We start from the raw sequence: 21,089 nt of genomic DNA, 5'->3' as shown, positions 1-21,089 counted from the left end.
CGAATAATTACAGCCATTATTTAAGCCGTCATGGATTATAAAGACCACTTAGAGTCCTATAATTACATTGCAGAAGATGCCACGAGGAGCAGAGAAATTCACTCATTCTCAGAGCTTATCTGAACAGGCTTTGAACCTTGCAGTGGGGAAAGAATTCCATTTAACTGATTTCGACTTTGCTGTTCTGTTCTTTTCTTTCCCTTTTTGTACCAACAGAAAAACTATGATCAAGCAGATGAAGACTGCAAGCACGGTTAGTGGACATTTCACATTCCCACACACTGGGCATTAAAGAAGCATTCAGTGATTTAGAAAAGAACCCTGTCTGCCCCGGTAACAAGATTGGCAGAAGGTCCCTCTCTATCCTGATTGGATGAAGGCTGGGCCACCTAGCCAAAATCGAGTTTTTTTTACCCCCAGGGGTTAACTGGGGACAGGGAGGAACTCCTTATATGGTCAGCACACTCTATCGTAGGGAGGATTATCGTAACAAAACAAAAAAGAAGTGATATTTGAATTAAGTTAAATCACTGAAGTTACCTTAAGTTCATTTTCAAGGCCACTGGCCCAATCATTGTAACCCCTGGGGCAGGCATTGAACACTCCTGAGGGGTGGACAGACAGGCACTTTGATTCGTCCCTATGAATGGATTATCAGCTGGTTGCTTCTTCGATTGATTTAATACTTTATTACTAGGGATGTCCGATATTGACTTTTTTACCGATATCCCGATATTGTCCAACTCCTAATTTCCGATATCTACAGATATTTGCAGGCTTTTTCCAGTGGTGGAAAAAGTACTCAAAATATTTACAAAAAAAAAAAATACTGAAATATGTACTTAAAGTACCAAAAGTAAAAGTACTCAATATGCAGAATGTCTCATACAAGCTTGCAATGTGTCACATTGCGGAAGGAGAAGAAGAAAAAAACAAACCATAAAGGACTAATAATATAATTTGTTTTGAAAATAGCAGATCTACATGACGAGCTTGTAGATCGCCTATTTTCAAATAGCCTACTAGTCACATCTTTTTGGCTTGTTTTCATAGACCTGAATGCTTATTTCTCTCACAAATTGGCAACTCTCACACAGGCAGTAAAGTAAACTTACTGACAGATCTGCTCTGAGCGTTGAGCGCTCTTCTCGTTGTGAAGAAAGCAGGTCAGAGTTGTCAAATAAATAAATTGTGCCATCATTCATACTGTATTTATTCCCCCACCGACATTAAAATACGGAACAACGTGCGTCCCGTATAGGTTAATTAAGGGACTCGTGACAGGCTGCAGACACTTGAGATTTGGGACATAGCCGATAGCATAGCCGATAGCGCCGCTGCTCCTTCAGTGGCGTTGTTGTTTACAAATTAATGTTTATTTTGTATTACTGCGCTTCGATGCAAATTCTAAACATATGGATGCAGCTGCAGAAGTTGTGTTGCTGCTGTGCACCAACAAACAAAAAATTGAGGAAAAAAATCGATTGACACGTTGATTTGCGTCCTCGATTTATCGATTTGCCAAATATGAGTCATTTGACATCCCTAGTCCTATTATTCTGCTATCCTTTCAAAATAAACTAGTACCGCTCACCATGATGTTTGGGGACTACTACAGTTAAAACTACCGTTGAAGTAAATCATTTGGAAGCATGGTGTCAGTAATATGATAAAGCCAATCACGCTCCCACAAAGGTAATATTGTGATTATACAAGAGTTACCATAAAATTAAATATATAAAATGTATTCATTTTGCGGGACAATACTAGTATCTGGAGTCTGTCTGACAGACATTCTAGAGCGACCAGGCGACCACCCTGCCATCATTTCTCAGATTGAACACACAAAACTTGGGATTGCTCAATCTCATTGTATTTAAGATATTCGATAGAAATTCATTTTTCAAATTCAAATTTCCCATGCAAAGTGCTGCAGTAGCCACTTAGCCTGGGGCTCTGCTAAGACTCCGTATGATCATTGCTTTTCTTTTATTTCGATTGTGTGCAGTTTTGGTCTTGCTCGTTTGAGCACAGTTTCATTAAAGCAACATTTCCCATTTGTCTGCCTTTGTTGTGTGTGTTCCACCAGTCCTGGCAGAGGATTTGTCGAGAGGAGATGGGTCACTCCAGCCTACCCTGCACTCCATGGTGCTGGACAGCAGTCTGTCGGAGGTCGGCAATATCCTCTCCAAGGCTCTGTATGGAGAGCCACTGGTAGGAGACCAGAACCATACTTTCTCTTTTCGCTATGCTTGTCCCCGCCCCATCATTCTGCTTCATCATTTTCCACACTCCATTTGTCAGAGTTGGTGTCGTTTGACAGAAAACCTGTCTATTTATACTTCGACTGCCCACGTTAGTTGGAAATCAATACATTGCTGTGCCCAGCTATTGAAGCCTTAAGACAAAAAATACCATTTTGGACGGTCAAAGTGTTAACAAGATACAAAGTTTAGGAAAAAATTAATGTGAATCAGTGTAATGTACATTTTCTTTTTATTTGACCTTTGTTTAAACAAGTAGTCTCATTGAGACCTGAGGGGCTCAATGAGCCCCTCATTGAGACCCTCATCCATGCTAAACCCCTTATACCTGAACTACTTTCTTTTTTACTATTTTGAAAATACGTTTTGTATTGTTCAACTAGCCGATCTTCATCGACACGTTGTGAGCTTGTAGATTGGCTATTTTAACTATTCAAAAATGTTTTTCAAGAAAAAAAAGGCAGTATTTTAGGGATAAGGGGTTTAGCATGGATGAAAATAGAGCCTGAGCGTCTCATTCTCAAGAGACCTGCCAACACTATAATTGCAATTGAACATCACACCAGTAGAAATGGAACTACTGTAAATCACCAAGTCCATTGAAGTATAATGTGTGGCCTGCCCTCTGACCCTCTACTTCCTGTGACATTCAACGTTGTCCTCATACTGAGTCTCCCTAAAATAGTTCCAAGCCTCCTTGCGTCCGCCACTCTCCTTCTATTTCTCCTGTGTCCTCACTTCCTTGTTGACAGTGCTTGACTGTTTTCTATGCCCCCCACTGCTGACCTCCTTTCCTCCATTTCCCCTAATTGTTATTGTTAACCATTTCTTTTTCACTTCCGTTGTTGAAGTTTTATTTCTGCTACTTTTTGAGTAGGAGCACGATCTAGAGCCTTCCTTTGACCCATGTGAAACATTTTCAAGTTGAGAACGAAGACATTGGCTGGGTTTCCCAAATAAATGTTGTGTCGCATGTAGCTTGAACACACCCCTCTAGGCCGCACACAGAAGCCTGTGTGCGGCCTAATTGGCTACATGGCAGCCAATCAGACACCATGTCCAAATATCTCACAACGGGTAAGGGCTAGTGGTTATAACAATACAAGGAGGTTAAATGGGGGGCTATTGCGCAGTCAAAGTTACCAATACAAGCTATTTAATTCAGCATTCTTTTGACTAGTCAGGCCGGTATGGTAGGCCTGAGACCTACCATACCAGGCCTCAGACCTACCATTGCGTAGCACATCTATGCACGGAATATCTATGTTCACACTGAAAGGGGCTGTTGAGAAGAACCACACGCCCACTCACTATGCATATTTCCTTTGGGAAACTCAGCCATTGACTGCTTAGCGCAAAATAAGACACATTTGGGACACACACGCACACACAAGTGCACACCTGTGACATTCAAAACTATTAAACAGTTAAAACTGTGGAATATATGGCCAATCAACCACTTAGGATCCGGTATTGGTTGGAGAGTGTGTTTTGTTTAATCTCAATAACTATGCAAGGGTAGTGACACATTTCCTCCCAATCCACTTTTGACATGCCTGTGATATGGCAACTTTCATCTGCATGTTAATCGATGCATTATTGATTAGTACAAGGCTTGAACAGACTTTCCCCAGCAGAAGATGAATGGATGTCATTTTCAGAAAATGTTACCAAACAAGATCGATATTTCCATTACCTTGATGCTCATTGCATTGTAGTAATTGTTTTCTCCCTCCTCTTGAACAGAATGGTATCGTCACAAAGGACTTGACCAGATTAAAAATGCTCCTCTCAGAAATCGAAGTAAGTGTCCATTTTTACACTCTTCGACTTAATTTAACGTTCAGGATTTCCCTGTGTATTTAAGGGTCAGAGATGACAGCCATGGAGATGACTAATGTGGCCTAATTCCATCGCTGACTTAATTATTTTTCTGTGCACTCCCTTATTACGCATTATTACCCAGTGGTGTACAACAAGTCCCCTTATTCATGTGTTTGCATGGCTATGTCTCTAGTTGACATAATGGGAATTCTAATGTCTTTTTCCGTGTGTCTGTGTTTGTCACTGTTTTTCTCCTGTCCTGCTTCAGGCTGTAACTAGTGAGATGGCGCCACAATACACAGAGGAGCCAGAGGAAGGTAAGGAGTTGAGAACCATTTAAAATGAAGCTCAAACTATTTATCACGGAAGCGGGACCTCGACTACCAGTAGATCAATGATTTGTTATGTTTGGCACAGGCTGTCAAAATACCCAATTTGTAAGACCGCAGACTCGCACACTGCCACTTGCTGGTTCAAGAGTTTTATTTAGAGCAACGTTTCGTTAGACGTTTTTCAGGCTTAGGTCTCACGACCACTGTCTTACATGTTCTGCCTTATCACCTACGCACCTGCTTAAAAAGGAACTGGGAGTGCGGACGTGTTTTCACTAAAATAACCAATTTCAAACGTCGTTTCACAACCTTTTTTTATGGCGTGGCTCTGCAAGGGGCTATCCATCTATGACAGGTCGTGTGTGTTTGCGTCGACCAAGTCTGAGATCCACATTGGAGTCATGCCATTTCTCTGATCCCCATATTATCCTAGTTTCATTTTAGCACTCCATCTGATGATACCTTTGGGTAAACAATAAGACTGTTTTGCCTTCCCCCTTAATCCTGGGTTATGGTTATTATGACAGTGCTATCTGAGTCCTGGAGCTATAGCAAAGGGGGAGGTCAAAGATGGGGTTAATCCAAAACTGTAGTTTCTGGCGGACTTTAAACCGCGGTCTGCACACACTGTGGACAAAGTAACATTTGGAGCTGCAGACGCCTTTGCACTAGAGATGCACAATATTGAAATTATGACCGATATCCGATCTCCGATTATTTGTGGGGTCATATCACAAGACCCCTAACAGTACGTTTTAACAGCGGGCGAGCATTGGCCGACACATCTCCCAATCGCCTGTTATTGCCTGAAAAGATGAATTATTTGTATCTTTTCGGGCGACGTTGCACCACCCACTTTTCGACCATCGCGTGTTCGCCTGCTATCGCCGGTTGGTGCCGGGTCCCATAGACAAACAATGCACTTCCGGAAAATTCGTCTGGCTGTTGCCCGCTGTTAAAACATACTGTAAGCAGTTCTCTTTCGTTTTTATACAGTGAGTCAGTTTTCCTCTGTTTTTGTGACCACCTGTAGTTAAGCTTAAAAAAAAGACGAAGAAAGACCAAGTGGGCCTATTTTGGCTTTCATGTTCTCTTTTCTTTTTTTGGTTCATTAATTCAAAAGCTGATTGAAGTGAGTCCTGGCTTTAGCACTCTTACATTTCCCCTGGACTCTGTCTTTGTAGAAGTCGAAGATGGCTGGCAGTTCCGCCCGCCGCCCCGTGGAGTCACCAGCAGTGAGGAGTACACCCTTTGCAAAAGGTACTGTAGTACAATTGAACTGTATGTATGTTTCTCAGTGCTTAATTGTATGTTGCAGAAAGTTGTGTTGGGTGCCTAGACCTTTTTCATGCATATAGCATGACAACATGCAACATCCAATCAACCCCAAACTAGTAGAAACGCATCAAAGAGAACTCTGAAACTCTCCTGGAACTGTTACCCCCTGCTGGAACTTTTAAAGGTGAAATTAAAAATACGTTTTTCACACTTTTAGACCATATCCGTGGTCATCATATGGGCATACCTAACAATGGATGCCAAAAAAATGGGAAAAGTCAAAAGTTTCATTTTTGTGTATTTACTATCAAAAGTCCATAAAATTAAATGTGAATTACTTCCTTAAAACGTACTGCGTGATGACGTGTAGAGCTACACATCAATAAAAGCCAATAAAAATGAAGCTCACCCGTTTTGATTCCCATTGCTGCATCGTCTTCCAACGTGCTTTTGATTACAAACTACTCATTCAAGATGACATCCAGACAGTGTCATCACGCTAAAATATGTATATAGGTTCTGTATAGGTTAGAAATAAATGGCTTTGCTGGTGTCACTTTGTTTACAAACATCACTGCATGTGGTCATGCATGAGACGGACTTCCGGTCCCATAGCCTGGAGGGATGCGACTCTCTGATTGGTTCAGAAACTAAGATTCTGAAGTTTGAGGCTGAAACCTCAAAATAAAATGCCCAAATTAACCACATCTTTAAAACCCTTTCTAAATCCTGACCTAAGTTTTCTGAAAACCTTCAAATATTTATTAAAAAAAATGTATGTTGCTATATACTGTACATGGCAACAACTACCCCAAAAGGGGGTTCCCGTCCTGAAAGGAATACTAGTTACAAAAAGGGGTTCCTGCCTATAATGGGTTAAGCCAGACAACTATTCCACAGTCTTCGAATGCTATATAGAGTCTGGCTACACATCCCGAGGCCGCCATCTGTTCGTCATTTCCGGTCATGAAAAAAACAGATGAAATTCTTGGGGCTTATCTGCCTTTATTCATAGTACACAGTGGAGACTGACAGGAAACGAGGAGAGAGAGATGGGGAGTGACATGCAGCAAATCGGGATCGGGATTTGAACCTGCAACATGTTGTCAGGCTGCATTAGAGCCTACATGCGGTATGTGCCTGGACTGCTAGAGCTGGAGTGGACACCGCAGAAATAGATTTTTATATTCTCTATATTTTCCATTTCTAATAAGCAGCAAGCTCTAATTGCTGTAAAAACAATAAAAAAAATTAAATAAACAAAGCAATACTTCCTCATGAAAGTTGTTATTGTGACTTTATATTTTGTCAGATACTTGCATGTGTCATTATATTATCACCACCCAACACAGATGTAAAGGGTGTTCAATAGCCTTGATTTAAATAAATAAATACATTTAGTTATTAAGATGGATGGATGAATTACACCACCTTTCCAAAAAAATTGAATATCATTGAAAAGTTGGTTTAATTCCATAATTCCATTCAAAAAGTAAAATGTTCATAGATTATAGATTCAGTACACGCAACGTAAATGATTTCAAGTATTTATTTGTTTATTTTTACACAATAGCAAGCATCAAGGAAACCAAAACTCGCGGGCATACTGTAGGGATTCCCAACCAAGTATTGAAGATTGATATTTCTGTTTACGATATTTAGTACCATATTTTGATTGATTTGACGTGATCCTAATTTCTTAATGTGGCATTCAGATTAAAACATTCATGCTCTGCAAAAAGGAGGAGGAGTAAATGGTGATTTCTTCACAGTATTCAATTTTTTTGAAATTCTGTTATAGTGGGTTTTATGAGCTGGAAGCCAAAATTGTGTAAAGATAAACAAATACTTGAAATCATTTAAGTTATGTGCACTGAATCTATAATCTATGAAAGTTAAACTTTTTAATGGAATTATGGAAAAAAGTTTCCATGATATAATTCTTTTTTTGGAAAGGTGCTTTATGTGGGGCATCCAATGTACATTTTCTCTGCCTATCCCCTGTTCCAGACCGCCAGAGGAATGGAATTCCTCCAAAATTTTATTTCTCTAGTGGTTCTGTATAGTGTTGTACGGATGCAGGAACAATTTTCATCTGATTGAGACACATTGCACATGTATTTGGCAGCTTCTCTTGTTGTGTGTGTGCCCTCAATTGTTGCATTGGCATTTTGTACCGTAGGTACTTGGAGCAGGGCCTGTGTCGGTACGGGGCCCAGTGTACGTCGGCGCACTCCCAGGAGGAGCTGATGGAGTGGCAGAAGCGCTACGCCTCGCGCCTCATCCGACTAAAGCAGCACCAGGAGAGCAAGCACTTCACAGAGAACTACATGGAAACTCTTATTGAGAAGTGGATGAATTCCTTGTCCCCAGAGAAAGTGGTATGTATAGCCTGAGTCATATGCAGTTGTGTGTGGGTGTTGCGCACCAAAAAAAATCTACATCTTCACAATGTGTTTCGGGGTGACAAATGTAGTGGAGATAATTGTACCGTTCTCAGCTGGCACTGATACTACGTTTGTCACTAGGTTCACCCTGGTGTGTCAGCTAAAATACTACTTAAAGTCCAGATTTGTGTGTGTGTGGTGTGAATACATGTCTCTTCTCGTAGTTGAGTGACTATTTGGAAGGGGTGAATGTTGAAACCAGCTCCAGCCTCTCTGTGACAGTCGCCACCAAGAAGTCCTCGCATGCCTGGACCTTCTCCATATTCTGCCAGGTAATCGGTCAATATATTCTACGTAATCCTGTATTAGCATGAACACACTACAATACTTTCTCTGTCCAACTGGTTCCTTTGTCAATATTTTTGACATTTTTCTAAACCATTGAGGCATCAAAGTAGTTACAGGAGTTCAAGTTTAATATAATACAGCAAATTTTGTTTGTGCACCATAGCCTGCTAGAAAGCTGTGCCGCATTGCCCTCCTCTACGATGCCCATCGACCACATTTCTCCATCAACGGTGTGTCGGCAGAGGATCGACTACAGACTGTACCCAAAGGTTGCCAAGAGTGGACACCTGGAGAGGAGGCCACAGGTACCATAAGGCGCCATACCTTTAACGTCACAAATGGCCGGTCTTAGATGGCTAACTCCTGCACCCCTATCCCCTTTGACATTTTTACTTGATTAACTACAGTTGTATTTTAGTCTAGTACATGACTAATTTGAATGCACATTGTCATTATAGCGGTGGCAGACAATGGCTTGGACCACTGTATCTTCAAGGTAGCGGTGGGCTTCAGCACCGAGATCTTCGGAACCTTCCGACAGACAATTGTGTTTGACTTTGGCTCGGAGCCCGTGCTGATGCAACGCATCATGGTGGATGCAGCCTCCATTGAAGGTATGCTGGAAACCACACATGGGTATCTAGGAAGTCCTGTTTTGTGTTAACCATTGCAGGAATTAGGGAATCCCGACTAACAATTCATACTGTGAACAATAACTTCTCTTGCCATTCAGATTTTTGTCACAATCATTAAGTCAAAGTGACTGGTTTCCATAGTATTGCATGGTGAGAAGAGACCATAAATCGATGGAAGAAACATTGAAGATGCATTCCTTTGGATGTCTCATTCTCATTTGTCGTCCCCGTCTTCTGTTCCCTCAGACCTGGAGCATCTAATGGTAGCCAGGCAGCAGCTCCTGATGACGGCGAAGCGCTGGGACCCGTCGTGTAAGACCATTGTGGAGTTCACCCCCAACGAGACCATGGCGGACCTGGAGCGCAGCCTTCTGTCCCGGTACCAGATTCCTCTGTCGGCAGACCAGCTCTTCACGCAATCGGTCCTGGATAAGACCCTGACCAAAGAGAACTACCAGGCCCGCCTCCACGACTTGCTGTACATCGAGGAAATTGCACAGTACAAGGAAGTCAGCAAGTGAGTGTGTGCCACTGGAGCTTGCTTGTGTTTGTCATAGTCATAGTTATTTTAGTTTTCTTTGTCTGCTTTCTCTTTTCTCCGGAACGGGTGGACACTGCCCGACAGACCGACTCCACCTTGTTTAAACATGCATGCTCAGCAATCACCCCTGCATGCAAACGTTTCCTCACACATGCATCTCAGCCAGCGATGTGCACTGTGCAGGCAATTTGTTGTTTTGTGGTTGGGTTCATTCAAAACAAATGGTCCACAAGGTAACTGGACAGAAAGTTGCCTTTGCTGAAACAGAAAAAGCAGAGCCAGGGCTCTGGCATGTGACAGAAAAGATAATTTGGAGTTAATTGGAGAAAGAACATCCTTTGCTAGTTCATAGTTGTCAAATTATTCAACTTCAGTTCGCCGCTCCTGCCACCAGAACAAAACGGAAAGAGGAAAGTTGACCGGCTATGCTGAACTACGTTTCTTCCACACTTGACAAGTCTACAGTTCTCACGTGAAATTGTTATGCGATCTAAAACCCATTAGTTGTGTTTTAAAGGACAGCTTTTTTGGTTCATGTTTTAGGTTATTAGAGAAACTAAAAGATGAGTGTCAATTTAATTTGCTGCTTTCTTTTGTTTTAGTGATTTTTGCGATTTGTGAGAGGGGGCCGGGGACATTTGAACAGGTGGCTAAATGCGATTCCTTTATTTACTTTAGTCCTACTAGACCCCAGGAAATTACATCTGACCACAAAAGATCACAGGATCTACTGAATGTGAAGGGGGATAACATAGGGGGGTGCCATACTGCGTGTCATAGGCTCAATATGTTAGTTTGTCACCTCCCCCTTCAAATTCAATAGATCCCTGTCCTTTTATGGACAGATGTAATTTCCTGGGGTCTAGTAGGAATATAGTAAATAATAATAAAGAAATCGCCATAAAATGTTGTGTAAAAAAACAAACATATTTAGCCACTTGTTCGAATGTCCCCACCCCCTGTCAAAACATAAAAATAACAAATGAGCAAATAAAAGTTTCAATAGCAATTGTTTACTCTAAAATCTTTTACTTTCTCTAACAACAACCTAAACATGAACCTTGGTTGAAAAAAAACTACAGTTTTTCTTTAAGGATATGTCTGCCCTCACCCATAGTTGGAAAGAACCGCAAATCACAAGCAGCTCACTACTTTTGTTGTACACATGTATGCTACACTACCTTTGTTCACAATGCCTGTATGACGTCATTGATGTGGTCATTATGAGTGGTTAACGACAACTAGCCATGGACTGTGTGTTCTAGCCAAAGTGGCAGAAGACAGTGGATTTGAGCCAAAGCTGCTAAAGACTGGGAATTCACTGGAACTACTTAAGTGAACTTAATTTGCTGCTCTTTGTGTGTGTATATCACTTTGACAGCTGATATAGTCGGGTAGCTCATGTCTACTACTGGCTACCTCTCACAACAACTTGGCTGTACAGTACCACTCCTTTTATTTTCTGGCCCCGTCATTAACTTCCTCTTCTCCTTTCTGTCTTCTCTCTCTGGAAGAGGAACTGAAGATTCTGCTATTTGGACAGTGATGTTCTTTTTTTGGGGGGGATTTGATCGTCCTGTGAATATTGACGGGGATAAATGTGACGTGCAGAAAAGGTCTATCGGAATTCAGTCAGGCATCAGAGCCTGTGGTATGTGCCTTAACCACTTAGCCATCGGCATCCCCCTCTGGACATTGTCTTGATGACAATAATTTATGGTTTTCATTATTAAAAAAAAGGATTGTGAACCAGAGACCTATACTGTATATCCAATCAGGCTTCCCTTATCTACTGACAAATAAAGAAATGATAACGGTTAAGATTATCCAAGGCACGTTATTTTTGTTTTCTCCCACCACAAGGTGTCAGCCTTGAACTTCACAATGCATCTGTGGCAGGTCCTTTGGTATGCACTTCATTTGACAGTGCAATGCTGCCCCTTGCTGTTAAAGTCATAGACTTGGCTGGCACAAATTACATCATAAATTACCCTAAACACACATTAACATCCATATACTATGGCTGGGACGGGAATGCATACTGTAATTATACTCTAAAGTTTTCTTTTTATTTTTTTCCTCCCATTTACACTTTGACACAGCTCTCTTACTCCTATTACTGTATGTTCCCCTCTGTTAGAATGCAACCAAATTGTTGCATGAAAATGTCAAGACCCCAGAATGTTTGCTTTGGGCCCCTAAATGCATTTGGTTTGCAAGTACGCTTCAAATCTATTTCTTCAAGGCACTTTTTGTCACCTTTCAAACGTTTATCATCAGGATTTCTTTCGATTTCATCACTTGCAGAAGAGGATCAGAGAGGCAGTCAGAAGCAATTTGGGACTAATGCAAAGTATTTTCCCTAGAGAGCTGACATCACATCGGCTCTCTTGGCTTAGTATATGGATAAGAATCAACTCGATGGATGTCAAACTGCTTATCTCTAAACCATCACCTAGTTATTTATTTTGTAGGCATCTGTGGGGAATTCTCTCTCAAAATATATCCATTTCTATAGACTAGTTGGCTACCATATATTTTGTTACAATTTTGTCATTTTTGAATGCCTTCCAGCATTGAAGTGATGTTGACATGTAGTCAAGCATGAAGGATGTCATGCCAAGCCTTATATTGAATATTACATACTTACATTTTTGATCAAAGTGAGATGCTGGTATTTGTCAGCGCCATATTGATATTCATCATATAAAAAAAGTATATATGGCTTGAAGTGGTTACAGTATGAAGACATGTAGAGGAAACAAATGTGTTTGTTTTTTGTCTCCCAGGTTCAACATCAAAGTGAACCTCCAGCTGGTAACCAGTTTCATGCTGACTGGTATCTCTGGTGGAGCCAAGTATGCCCAGAATGGACAGCTCTTCGCCCGCTTCAAATTGACAGAAACTCTTTCGGAGGTAATTCGGCTGTACTCCGGTGCAGTCTGCAAGCGATGTACATCAGTACAATAGCTAATGCAGTACACTACTACACACACAGCCCTTTAACCCATTTTGGGCAGGAACCCCTTTTGGTGTTCTCAGTCATTACATTATGCTTTAGCTATTGAAAAATTGCAGATCTACAAGTATAGCGTGCCACCTAGTGGCGCGCTACGAGCTTGTAGGTCTGCTATTTTTGAAAAACGACTGACATAGAAACATAGCTTTTTCAGAAAACTGTCAGGATGTAGAAGACATTTTTTTTAATCTGATCTCAGGTCAAAATAAGTTAAAGGAGCATTTCACCCATTTTCAACCTTGTCATCACATAATTAGTATAATTAATAAGTTGGCTTATTTTTCCAATAAGGCTGTAGTTTCTATTGGCTTGTTGTCATTGATGCGCAAGTTTCTGAAGTGTCTTACATTTAGGAAAAGCCAGGTTATTTCATGATTCCAGGGGTTTCACGTGCACAGCTCCTGCACTTTATCCACTGGATTTATGCCTTCAGTGTGATGATGATGATGATTTGCTGACCATGTGTATCTTTGCCATCATCCCAGGACACACTGGCTGGACGTCTGGTGATGACCAAGGTGAACTCTGTCCTGCTGCTACCACTGGGCAGAGAGTGGGCGAGTATCCAGGCGCCCCCTGGCGCCAAAGAGCGTGTGTATGAAGCGGTGATTGAGGAGAAGACCAAGGACTACATCTTCTTGAGAATCTGCAAGGACTGCTGCGAAGAGTTGGGACTGCTGCCAGACAGGGAACTACAGGTACGGATCACACAAAGGGGGACAAAGCTGATTGAGTTGTGTTAATGCGTGACATTTGGGATGTACAAAGGCACAGGATGTTAATTAACCCTTCACTAAGCCCCACCCACTCCACTCTGCGATGGCAAGCCGTCTGTGTTGATGATCATCCATCCGATGTTCAGATATGATTTGTGATTTTTCACCACATCGCGATTGAAATATGAACGTTTCTGCGCTAATGCTAACATTAGCCGTTTCTTCTTCTCTGTTGCTCTGTTGGCTGGAGCTAACTACCTCCAATGGCCACTTAAGCGGCAGTGAAAGTGTATAACTCAGGCACCAGTGCCCACCATTTCTCCCAGCTCAGGAGTAGGAAGGAGGCGCTGTGCCTCTGACTGAGGGGAAGAAGCTGTTTCTGGATCTGGTGGTTGAGGTCTTGAGGTAGCCCTTTCGCCTCTGTGAATAGGAGGGGTGGAACAGTCTGTTGTTGGGGTGGGAGGCATCCTTAATGATACTAAGGGCCTTAGACCGGCAGCGCTGCTTGTAGATGGACTCAATTGTTGGCAGTGAAGAGCCTATGATACGCTGCACAGTTTTCACCACCCTCTGCAGTGTTTTCTGCTCCGCAACAGTACAGTTTCCATCCATACCAAGCTGTAATGTAGTAGGTGAGTGTACTTTTCGATGGTACAATGGTAGAAGAGTCTGGTGGGAAAGTTTGACTTTCCTCAATCTCATCAGGAAAAAGAGACGCTGGTGGGCCTTCTTTATCAGGGAGGATGTATTTTGGGTCTAGGAAAGGTCTTCAGATATGTGGACCCCCAAAAACTTGAAGCTGGTGACACACTTCACCTCCACAACATTGAGGATGGGAGCATGCTGCACCCCTCTGCTCCGTCTGAAGTCCACAACCAGCTCCTTTGTCTTGGAGGTGTTTAGGGCGAGGTTGTTCTCTGCGCACCACCTCACCTGATGTTGTACCTCCTCCATATAGGCACGTTCATCGTTGATGACATGGTTTGAGCATTGTGCAGTCGAAAGTGAAGAGTGAGTAGAGGAGGGGGCTCAGGACACAACCTTGCGGGAGACCAGTGTTCAGGGTGATGGCTCACCGACACTTCAGTCAGGGCAGAGTTGGAGGATGAAACGTGCACATATCGATTGCGCTGCCTCTAGCAAAAGGTTGCACGTTGGGGCAGTGAGCCATCGGAAGTCTGTATGCTGTTGTGTAATTGCAATTAAAAATACAGTAAGGTCTGTGTGTGTGCGCGTGCGTGTGTGTGTGTGAGAGAGAGAATGGATTCAGTGCCTGTGCGCACAGATATTGCATTGTTCCAGCTCTTTCTGGGAAATCTCTTATTGGATAAGTCAATGTCTGCTGTAGATGTAGTGACATGAAAAATATGTTTTTCGGATTTTTGTTCTGTTAACATCCACCGCTGCACTACAGCTGGCTGCTTTTACCGACAACATTTTCATTTCCTTTCCCCAACAGTGTACACAGTCTCTCTGTGCTTAAAAGCAAACGAGAACAAAACCAGCCTTAATCTTTGTCATGCTTCTCGCCTGTCTTTCTCGCTCATGTCAATTTGTAGCTTTTTGTTGTTCTTTCATGATTACTAAAAGTAATTGCAGCGTTTGTGGAATGTACACACCATGGCATGAGATTATGCAAATGCAGTTCAGTTGAACTGTGCTGTTTACCACAGAGGGTTTACATTACAATGCAAGTCACAATCTACAGTTACTCAACCGTAGCTAACCAATGAATATTGTATGTTCATTGCATGTTGGAAAATACTCTGGTAGAATAGTTTTTGTAAGCTAGCAAATCCATTGTCACAGTATCTGTGCTCCTTTTCCCCATCTGTGATGTTTTGACAAAAGCGACTTTAATGAACTGAATTAATCACTCTGAGAGAGTGTGTATTTTGACAATTCTATCATCATCAACTGTGTGTTGTCTTCTCTGTTGGCAGTAAGCAGTAGCACCTGTTCACAAATGTAAATTAATAGGTTCTGGGCACAAAGGAACAATAACCATACATAATTAAATACGTGACAGTATTTACAAAAAAAAATGAAGCATCTAACATTTTCAAGATCACTGGCCCCACCATTATAACCACAGCCCTGTGCCGTTCCTGGGGGTATTGATGTTCCGAGAACCCCCCGGGATCCCCACACGGTAACTTCGTCATTTCTGTACCGTTTCGGACGCGGGCGGTTCGCTGGGGTCAGGCGGCACCCTGGGCACGTTCCTTGGGGTCTGGATGTTCCGGGGACCACCGCATAGTACACTACAATTCAGTACAGAGTACAGTAACTTTAACAATAAATGTATAGTTGCACCGCTCAGTTCACACAGGTGTGACCCCCCCCCCCTTTTAATGCATGTAGAATTTGTTATTGGCATTCATTTTATAACAAAAGACAATAGGTCTAAAAAAAGATGGCTTACTAAATAAATGAATGGATTAGAAATTAAGACATATACTGACTATACCTGTCATTCAGGATAGAAAAAGTTGTCCTTTTGGGGAGAAGTCACTAAGTTTCTACAGGGAGTTACATGGCTACGCACACAACTAATCGGGTACATTTTAATTACATCGAATGAGGATTATAGAGGAATATGTCTGCGACAGTGCGAAGCAGTCTCGCCTCTGAGCGTGAGCGAGCGAGCTGTGAGCTGCTTGCAGACCAGCCTGCACTGTTCCACACAGGCTGGCTCAGCGCTGCAAACAGTTGGTCTTTTAATGTTCTGATTCAGGATCACCTAACGCTTTTGTTTTAGCGGTAATTACTGAGACGATTTCACAAATCATTACAAAACAGTACTACAGGGGATTATTGGGAAATTAGACTTTAATTATATTTCATTTTCAAGGCATTTTTTCCACTGGCCAAACCCGGCCAGTGTATGGCGACATCTACTGGTCCGGACGATCTGAAAAATACCTCGACCCCTGCATTAGCAGTGTTGGCATTAGCAGTGTTGAGTTACTGTTGACTACAACTGTGTGTGACATCATTGGGAATTGGCATAATTAATGAAAATGTAGAAAAAAGGTATATACAGTATATTCTCTAGGGGTGCAATATAGTAACTGCATCAACACATTGATTATAATTTCAAGAATCCAAGTATATCGAAATGTAAACAGAAATATTGTCCTTGCCCGGGGAGAGGCCTTTAGTGGCGGTTCTGGACAAACGTGAGCACTACACTCCCTGTGGGGGTGTGGAAGGCGTGCGTGTTGAATTTGAAGTCTGTGAGGTGAACAGTTCTCGAGTTACGTGCATTTCAGCCGTACACACGTACGTACGAACGTACAGATAGACACTGACAGAGACATGGTGCATTTATAGATAGACAGTGGCCTTGTGGTCACTGGTTAGAGTGTCCGCCCTGAAACTGGGAGGTCGGCGTTCGATCACCCAATGCCTCCCTGCTTGGCACTCGGCATCAATGTGTTGGATTGGGGGGTCAAATCAACTAATCAAATGATTCCCGAGCGCGGCACGGCTGCAGCTCACCGCTCCTTCGCTCGGCTCACTGATCCAAGAGATGGGTCAAATGCGGAGAACAAATTTCAGTTTACCTATTTATATCCACTAGTCCTTACCCGTTCTGAATATATGAACAGCAAATATATATATATAGTAAATATATATATATATATATATATATATATATATATATATATATATATATATATATATATATATATATGAGAGAGAATATTAGTGGTCCATGACATGAAAATGTTTGAGAACCACTGCTCTAAAACAACATTGGACAATGATGTTTGACAGTCAGCAATATTGTTGCTTATTTTAGATTTATTTTCGGATTTTCTGACTTTATCTGGCCTGTTAACATTTTCATAGACCTGGTTGCTTGTTTCCCTCTCAGTCAATGTGGCAACCCTGGTCATTGCCGTGTTGATAATGTAACTTAGCACACAACAGCTAGGAGGATGTAGGAGCCTGCTGGCGTCATGTTTAAAACTATTTTGCGCAATTTATGTCCCCGAATGTATGGATATGGACTTATGGCTCCATCGCTGCCTCTTTCTTTAGTAGAAGTAGAAATTTAACGTGTTGCTGACTGTTTACCGTCCGCGCGCGCGCGCACACACACCGCCTCCTGGCCTCTGAGGGGGTTGGAAATATCCCGGTCACTGTGAAGGCCGTAGTACTGTAAATATGACATGAATGCAAAGTAGTGGTCCATGTGTGGACAGGCTAGCTGTCGCTGCTGTGCATGGTGAGATGTGTGCAAACCGTGTAGTTTAGCAGGAGAAGACGACCAAAGGATGCAACACACACACACAGTCAGCGGCGCCAAATTGTATAGGGCACATTTTGTTGTGTTGCGGCGGTAGCTAAAGGAAGCATGCCAGTGGGGTAACGGTGAGAACGGTGGCCTGTGATGCAGGTGTCGCTAAGGGACGCAGGTGTGTGAGGGTGCGAGGTTAATTCACTAATAAATTCATTATTAATCATTAATGTGTCAAATGGGAAAAAGGGCTCCGTTAAGACCTCCATATAATTATGGTCCATGCCTGTGTGAAAAGTGGGAGTGATTTGTGCAGTTAATGATGAGATAACGCGCTGTCAGTGACATTCAGACATTGTTAGAATTATTAGATAGATATTCATACATTTTCTGTTCAAAATGTATTGTTACACCCCTAATATTCTCACATCTGGTAGAAGTATAGTGTAAGATGGATAGTTGCTGAGCTGACTGTGGTGTTAATGGACGGATTGTGTTGCCTCTGTCAGGTGGAGTTGCAGTTCCAGCTGAACCGGCTGCCTCTGTGTGAGATGCACTATGCCCTGGACCGCATCAAAGACAGCAACAACATCCTCTTTCCTGATGCCAGCCTGATGCCGACTATCCCATGGAGCCCTAACAGGTACATGGACAGGCAACGATTGAAATGCCCTACGTTTAACTTTATTCTTTTATCCTTTCATAATGTGGATATATTTTTTATGTTGTTGTCCCCCCCCTCTCTATTTCTGTCTGCAAATTGCTGTAGCTTGTACAGAAAATAATTTCACTGGTTTCTTCCTCCTTCATTTACGCGCCAGCTGGGAGAAGGAAGGGCCTGGTCTCTCCACAATCCCTGCTTATGTTTAGAACGTGTCCAATTTTACTGCTCACTCACTGTTCACACAGTTCCAGTTTGGCATTGAATGTAACTACTTGGATTCAGTTGCAATTCTAGCCTGACAAATTGAGTCCGTTGAGCAGGTATGTTATGTGTGGCACATTAATCCACTCCCGTTGACGTAATTGACACAATACTTTTTTTGGCATTAAAAAATGTCGTCAAGAGCTGGCGGAAGCCTGTGTGAAGTGAGGGGCACTCATATCATCGTACATAATCATTCCGGCCAATCACAATTGTTTGTTTGATGTAAAATTGTCCATTCATTGTCAATGGGAATGTAATGTTTGTGTAGGACAGAGTTTGTGCACATACTCCAAAAGCTGGACATACTGTAAAAGGGTCTATCGCCCCTCAATAAAACAATTTTTTGAGTGGACCCACAGGGTTCACAGACCCCAGTATTGGGACCCCTCCTCTAGACCAGGGGTCCTCAACTACAATGCTGAAGGTCCACTAATAATTTTTCAAAAAGACTATGGTCCGGTCCCATGAGCGCGGCGCGGCGCGGGCCACGCAGCGGCCAGCGGAGAGCGGGGCTCTATACTGTACCTGTTTAGTACAGTCACAAGCTTATACAAATCGGATCCCCTCCCAACCAACCAATACTGGGGTGCAGAGTATGGAAATAAAATGTTTCACAAAAATTCAGGTATTGTGTTGAGGCACAAAGAACACTTATATTTTGTCAAGTTTAAAAACAAAAAAATAAATAAAATAAAAATAAATTTGCCCAGGGTCCACAGAGGTGGTCCGCGGTCCGTCCGCGGTCCGGTCGTGGACCGCGGTCCCCTATTGAGGACCCCTGCTCTAGACTAACCCCTGCAAGGGTTCGTCATCCAAAAAGGATGCCAGTTTTTGTTTATGCATTTGGACTGAAGCCAGGCGAGCTTAATTGGGCAAAGTCTTTATTATACAGAAACGTCTTTAATAGAGTTGTCAGAACAAGCGGTCTTTGCTGATTGGAATGGACATGCATTCAGAAGACTTAACATTTTGAAGCTTTCAATGTCTCCCTCTGAAGCAGAGCAGGTGTTTCGGAGGTGAGGGACTAATCTTTATTGACGAGAGCCAAAGTCAAACATAATTCCTTTCCTGCTTTTCTAGGCTACTGCCTTATCTGAGCAGCAGGCTATGAATGCTGCAGGCTTGGTTTTAATTGGAAATTGTTGAGTTTTAGTTAAAGCTGAAACCCATTAGATTTATTAGAGCTCCTTGTGGCTGCTAGTGTTTTAACCCATTTACACCTGAAAAGTCTGTATACATTGTTATACCTTTCAATCTGGGAAAGTTTCGGTGTCATTTTAGTCGTTTCATTATGAAACTTTGAATCTCTCAAATGTGTTTTTTTTGTAAATTTAAGCCCTACTTCATATAAGAGTGTTGCACAAAGGTAGTGAGTATACTCCTAGATAAATACATTCCTCATTGGCCTCTGCAGTTCGTTGGAGTGATGTGTGTTGAAGTAGGGGCGGAAGAATTTACACTGGGAGAGGAAGTACGCCGGAAGTGTGGAAGGCATGTTACGTCACACCGCCACTCGAGTGATTACTGGCCAATCACACCGCATCTTTTCCGGGACGTACAGACCCGAACATGCGCTTCCGCGGTGGTTCGCAAGGAATCTCGGGAAAGTTTAGCCCTCCCTTGAGCACATACGCTCCAGAGCCAGAAAGGGCATCTACGTTTACCGTAATTTCCGGACTATAAGCCGCACCTTTTTACCCATGATTTGGCGGCTTATACAACGGTGCGGCTTATCTATGGATTTTTACAGCTAACGCAGAGCCATCTAAGGCTCTGAGCTAACGTAACGGCCACTAGAGGGCCTTCTAAATCCATCTATGGCCGGTCCATGCATGCAAACTGGCTTTGCAGCTGCCGTTCTGATTGGCCAAAAACAGCTGTTGTCAAAGTTACAAGTCTACACTGCCTCACGGATGGACGCCTTGTGAGCTTGTAGATCTGCTATTTTCGTTGTGCGCAGCTAGACCTTTCTATGGAGCAGCATAGCATTAGCATGTTACGTTACTTTGGAATGGAGACTAGTTATATAGGCACGGAAGAGAGGCCAGCGCTGGTTGAAAAACGATTGGATGTTATTCATTCAATTCATACAAGCCTAAATGTTCACATCAAGTTACAACCACAGTTCCTTTGGTCTTTATAATGGCTAGGTTATTTAATATTACATGCTAGGCTTGCTAGCTAGCAGGCTACAGTGATCATTTCACTCCGTTGCGCCATTGACTGTCACCAAACTGTGGATAATATTGGGCAGAGTGAGGAGGGACTGTGTCTTGAATGCTGCCACTGCAGCCCACAGAGTGGCGGTGACGGCAAAATCCACGGCTTGTATATGATGATGAAAACAATCAGCCAGGATGAATGGATGTAGGTAGGTTGGAGAAGTAGTCGATCTCTATACTCTTTAAAATTAAGAAATAATAACATGACACAGAGACGGTCACTGCTTAATAAATTAATTTAGGACCTTCCTTCTAGCAGTTAATTTCGTTTTATTAAACACATTTCTCCTGATTTAGCCCATCTTTTGTAACATCATCACCCGTGGATATGCAGAGTGAACTTAAC

The 21,089-nt window shown here is 42.4% G+C and overlaps 1 protein-coding gene across 1 annotated transcript in view; it reads left to right on the top strand.

Annotated features, from left to right (window-relative positions):
* Positions 1-21,089, top strand: part of helz (helicase with zinc finger) — a 75,683-nt gene that overhangs the window by 13,767 nt on the left and 40,827 nt on the right. The window contains exons 3-15 of the mRNA XM_080755250.1: positions 217-253; positions 2,090-2,214; positions 4,011-4,067; positions 4,357-4,405; positions 5,605-5,680; positions 7,881-8,079; positions 8,310-8,417; positions 8,597-8,738; positions 8,892-9,047; positions 9,315-9,585; positions 12,399-12,525; positions 13,114-13,326; positions 18,103-18,236. Of these exons, the coding sequence (XP_080611376.1) occupies positions 217-253; positions 2,090-2,214; positions 4,011-4,067; positions 4,357-4,405; positions 5,605-5,680; positions 7,881-8,079; positions 8,310-8,417; positions 8,597-8,738; positions 8,892-9,047; positions 9,315-9,585; positions 12,399-12,525; positions 13,114-13,326; positions 18,103-18,236 (1,694 nt within the window). The remainder of the gene's footprint in view (positions 1-216; positions 254-2,089; positions 2,215-4,010; positions 4,068-4,356; positions 4,406-5,604; positions 5,681-7,880; positions 8,080-8,309; positions 8,418-8,596; positions 8,739-8,891; positions 9,048-9,314; positions 9,586-12,398; positions 12,526-13,113; positions 13,327-18,102; positions 18,237-21,089) is intronic.

Source organism: Protomyctophum bolini (genome assembly GCF_963924005.1).
Source record: "Protomyctophum bolini genome assembly, chromosome: 3".
Classification (NCBI taxonomy): Eukaryota; Metazoa; Chordata; class Actinopteri; order Myctophiformes; family Myctophidae; genus Protomyctophum; species Protomyctophum bolini.
Note: the sequence above shows the minus strand (reverse complement) of the source record. Positions and strands in the feature narration are given on the sequence as shown.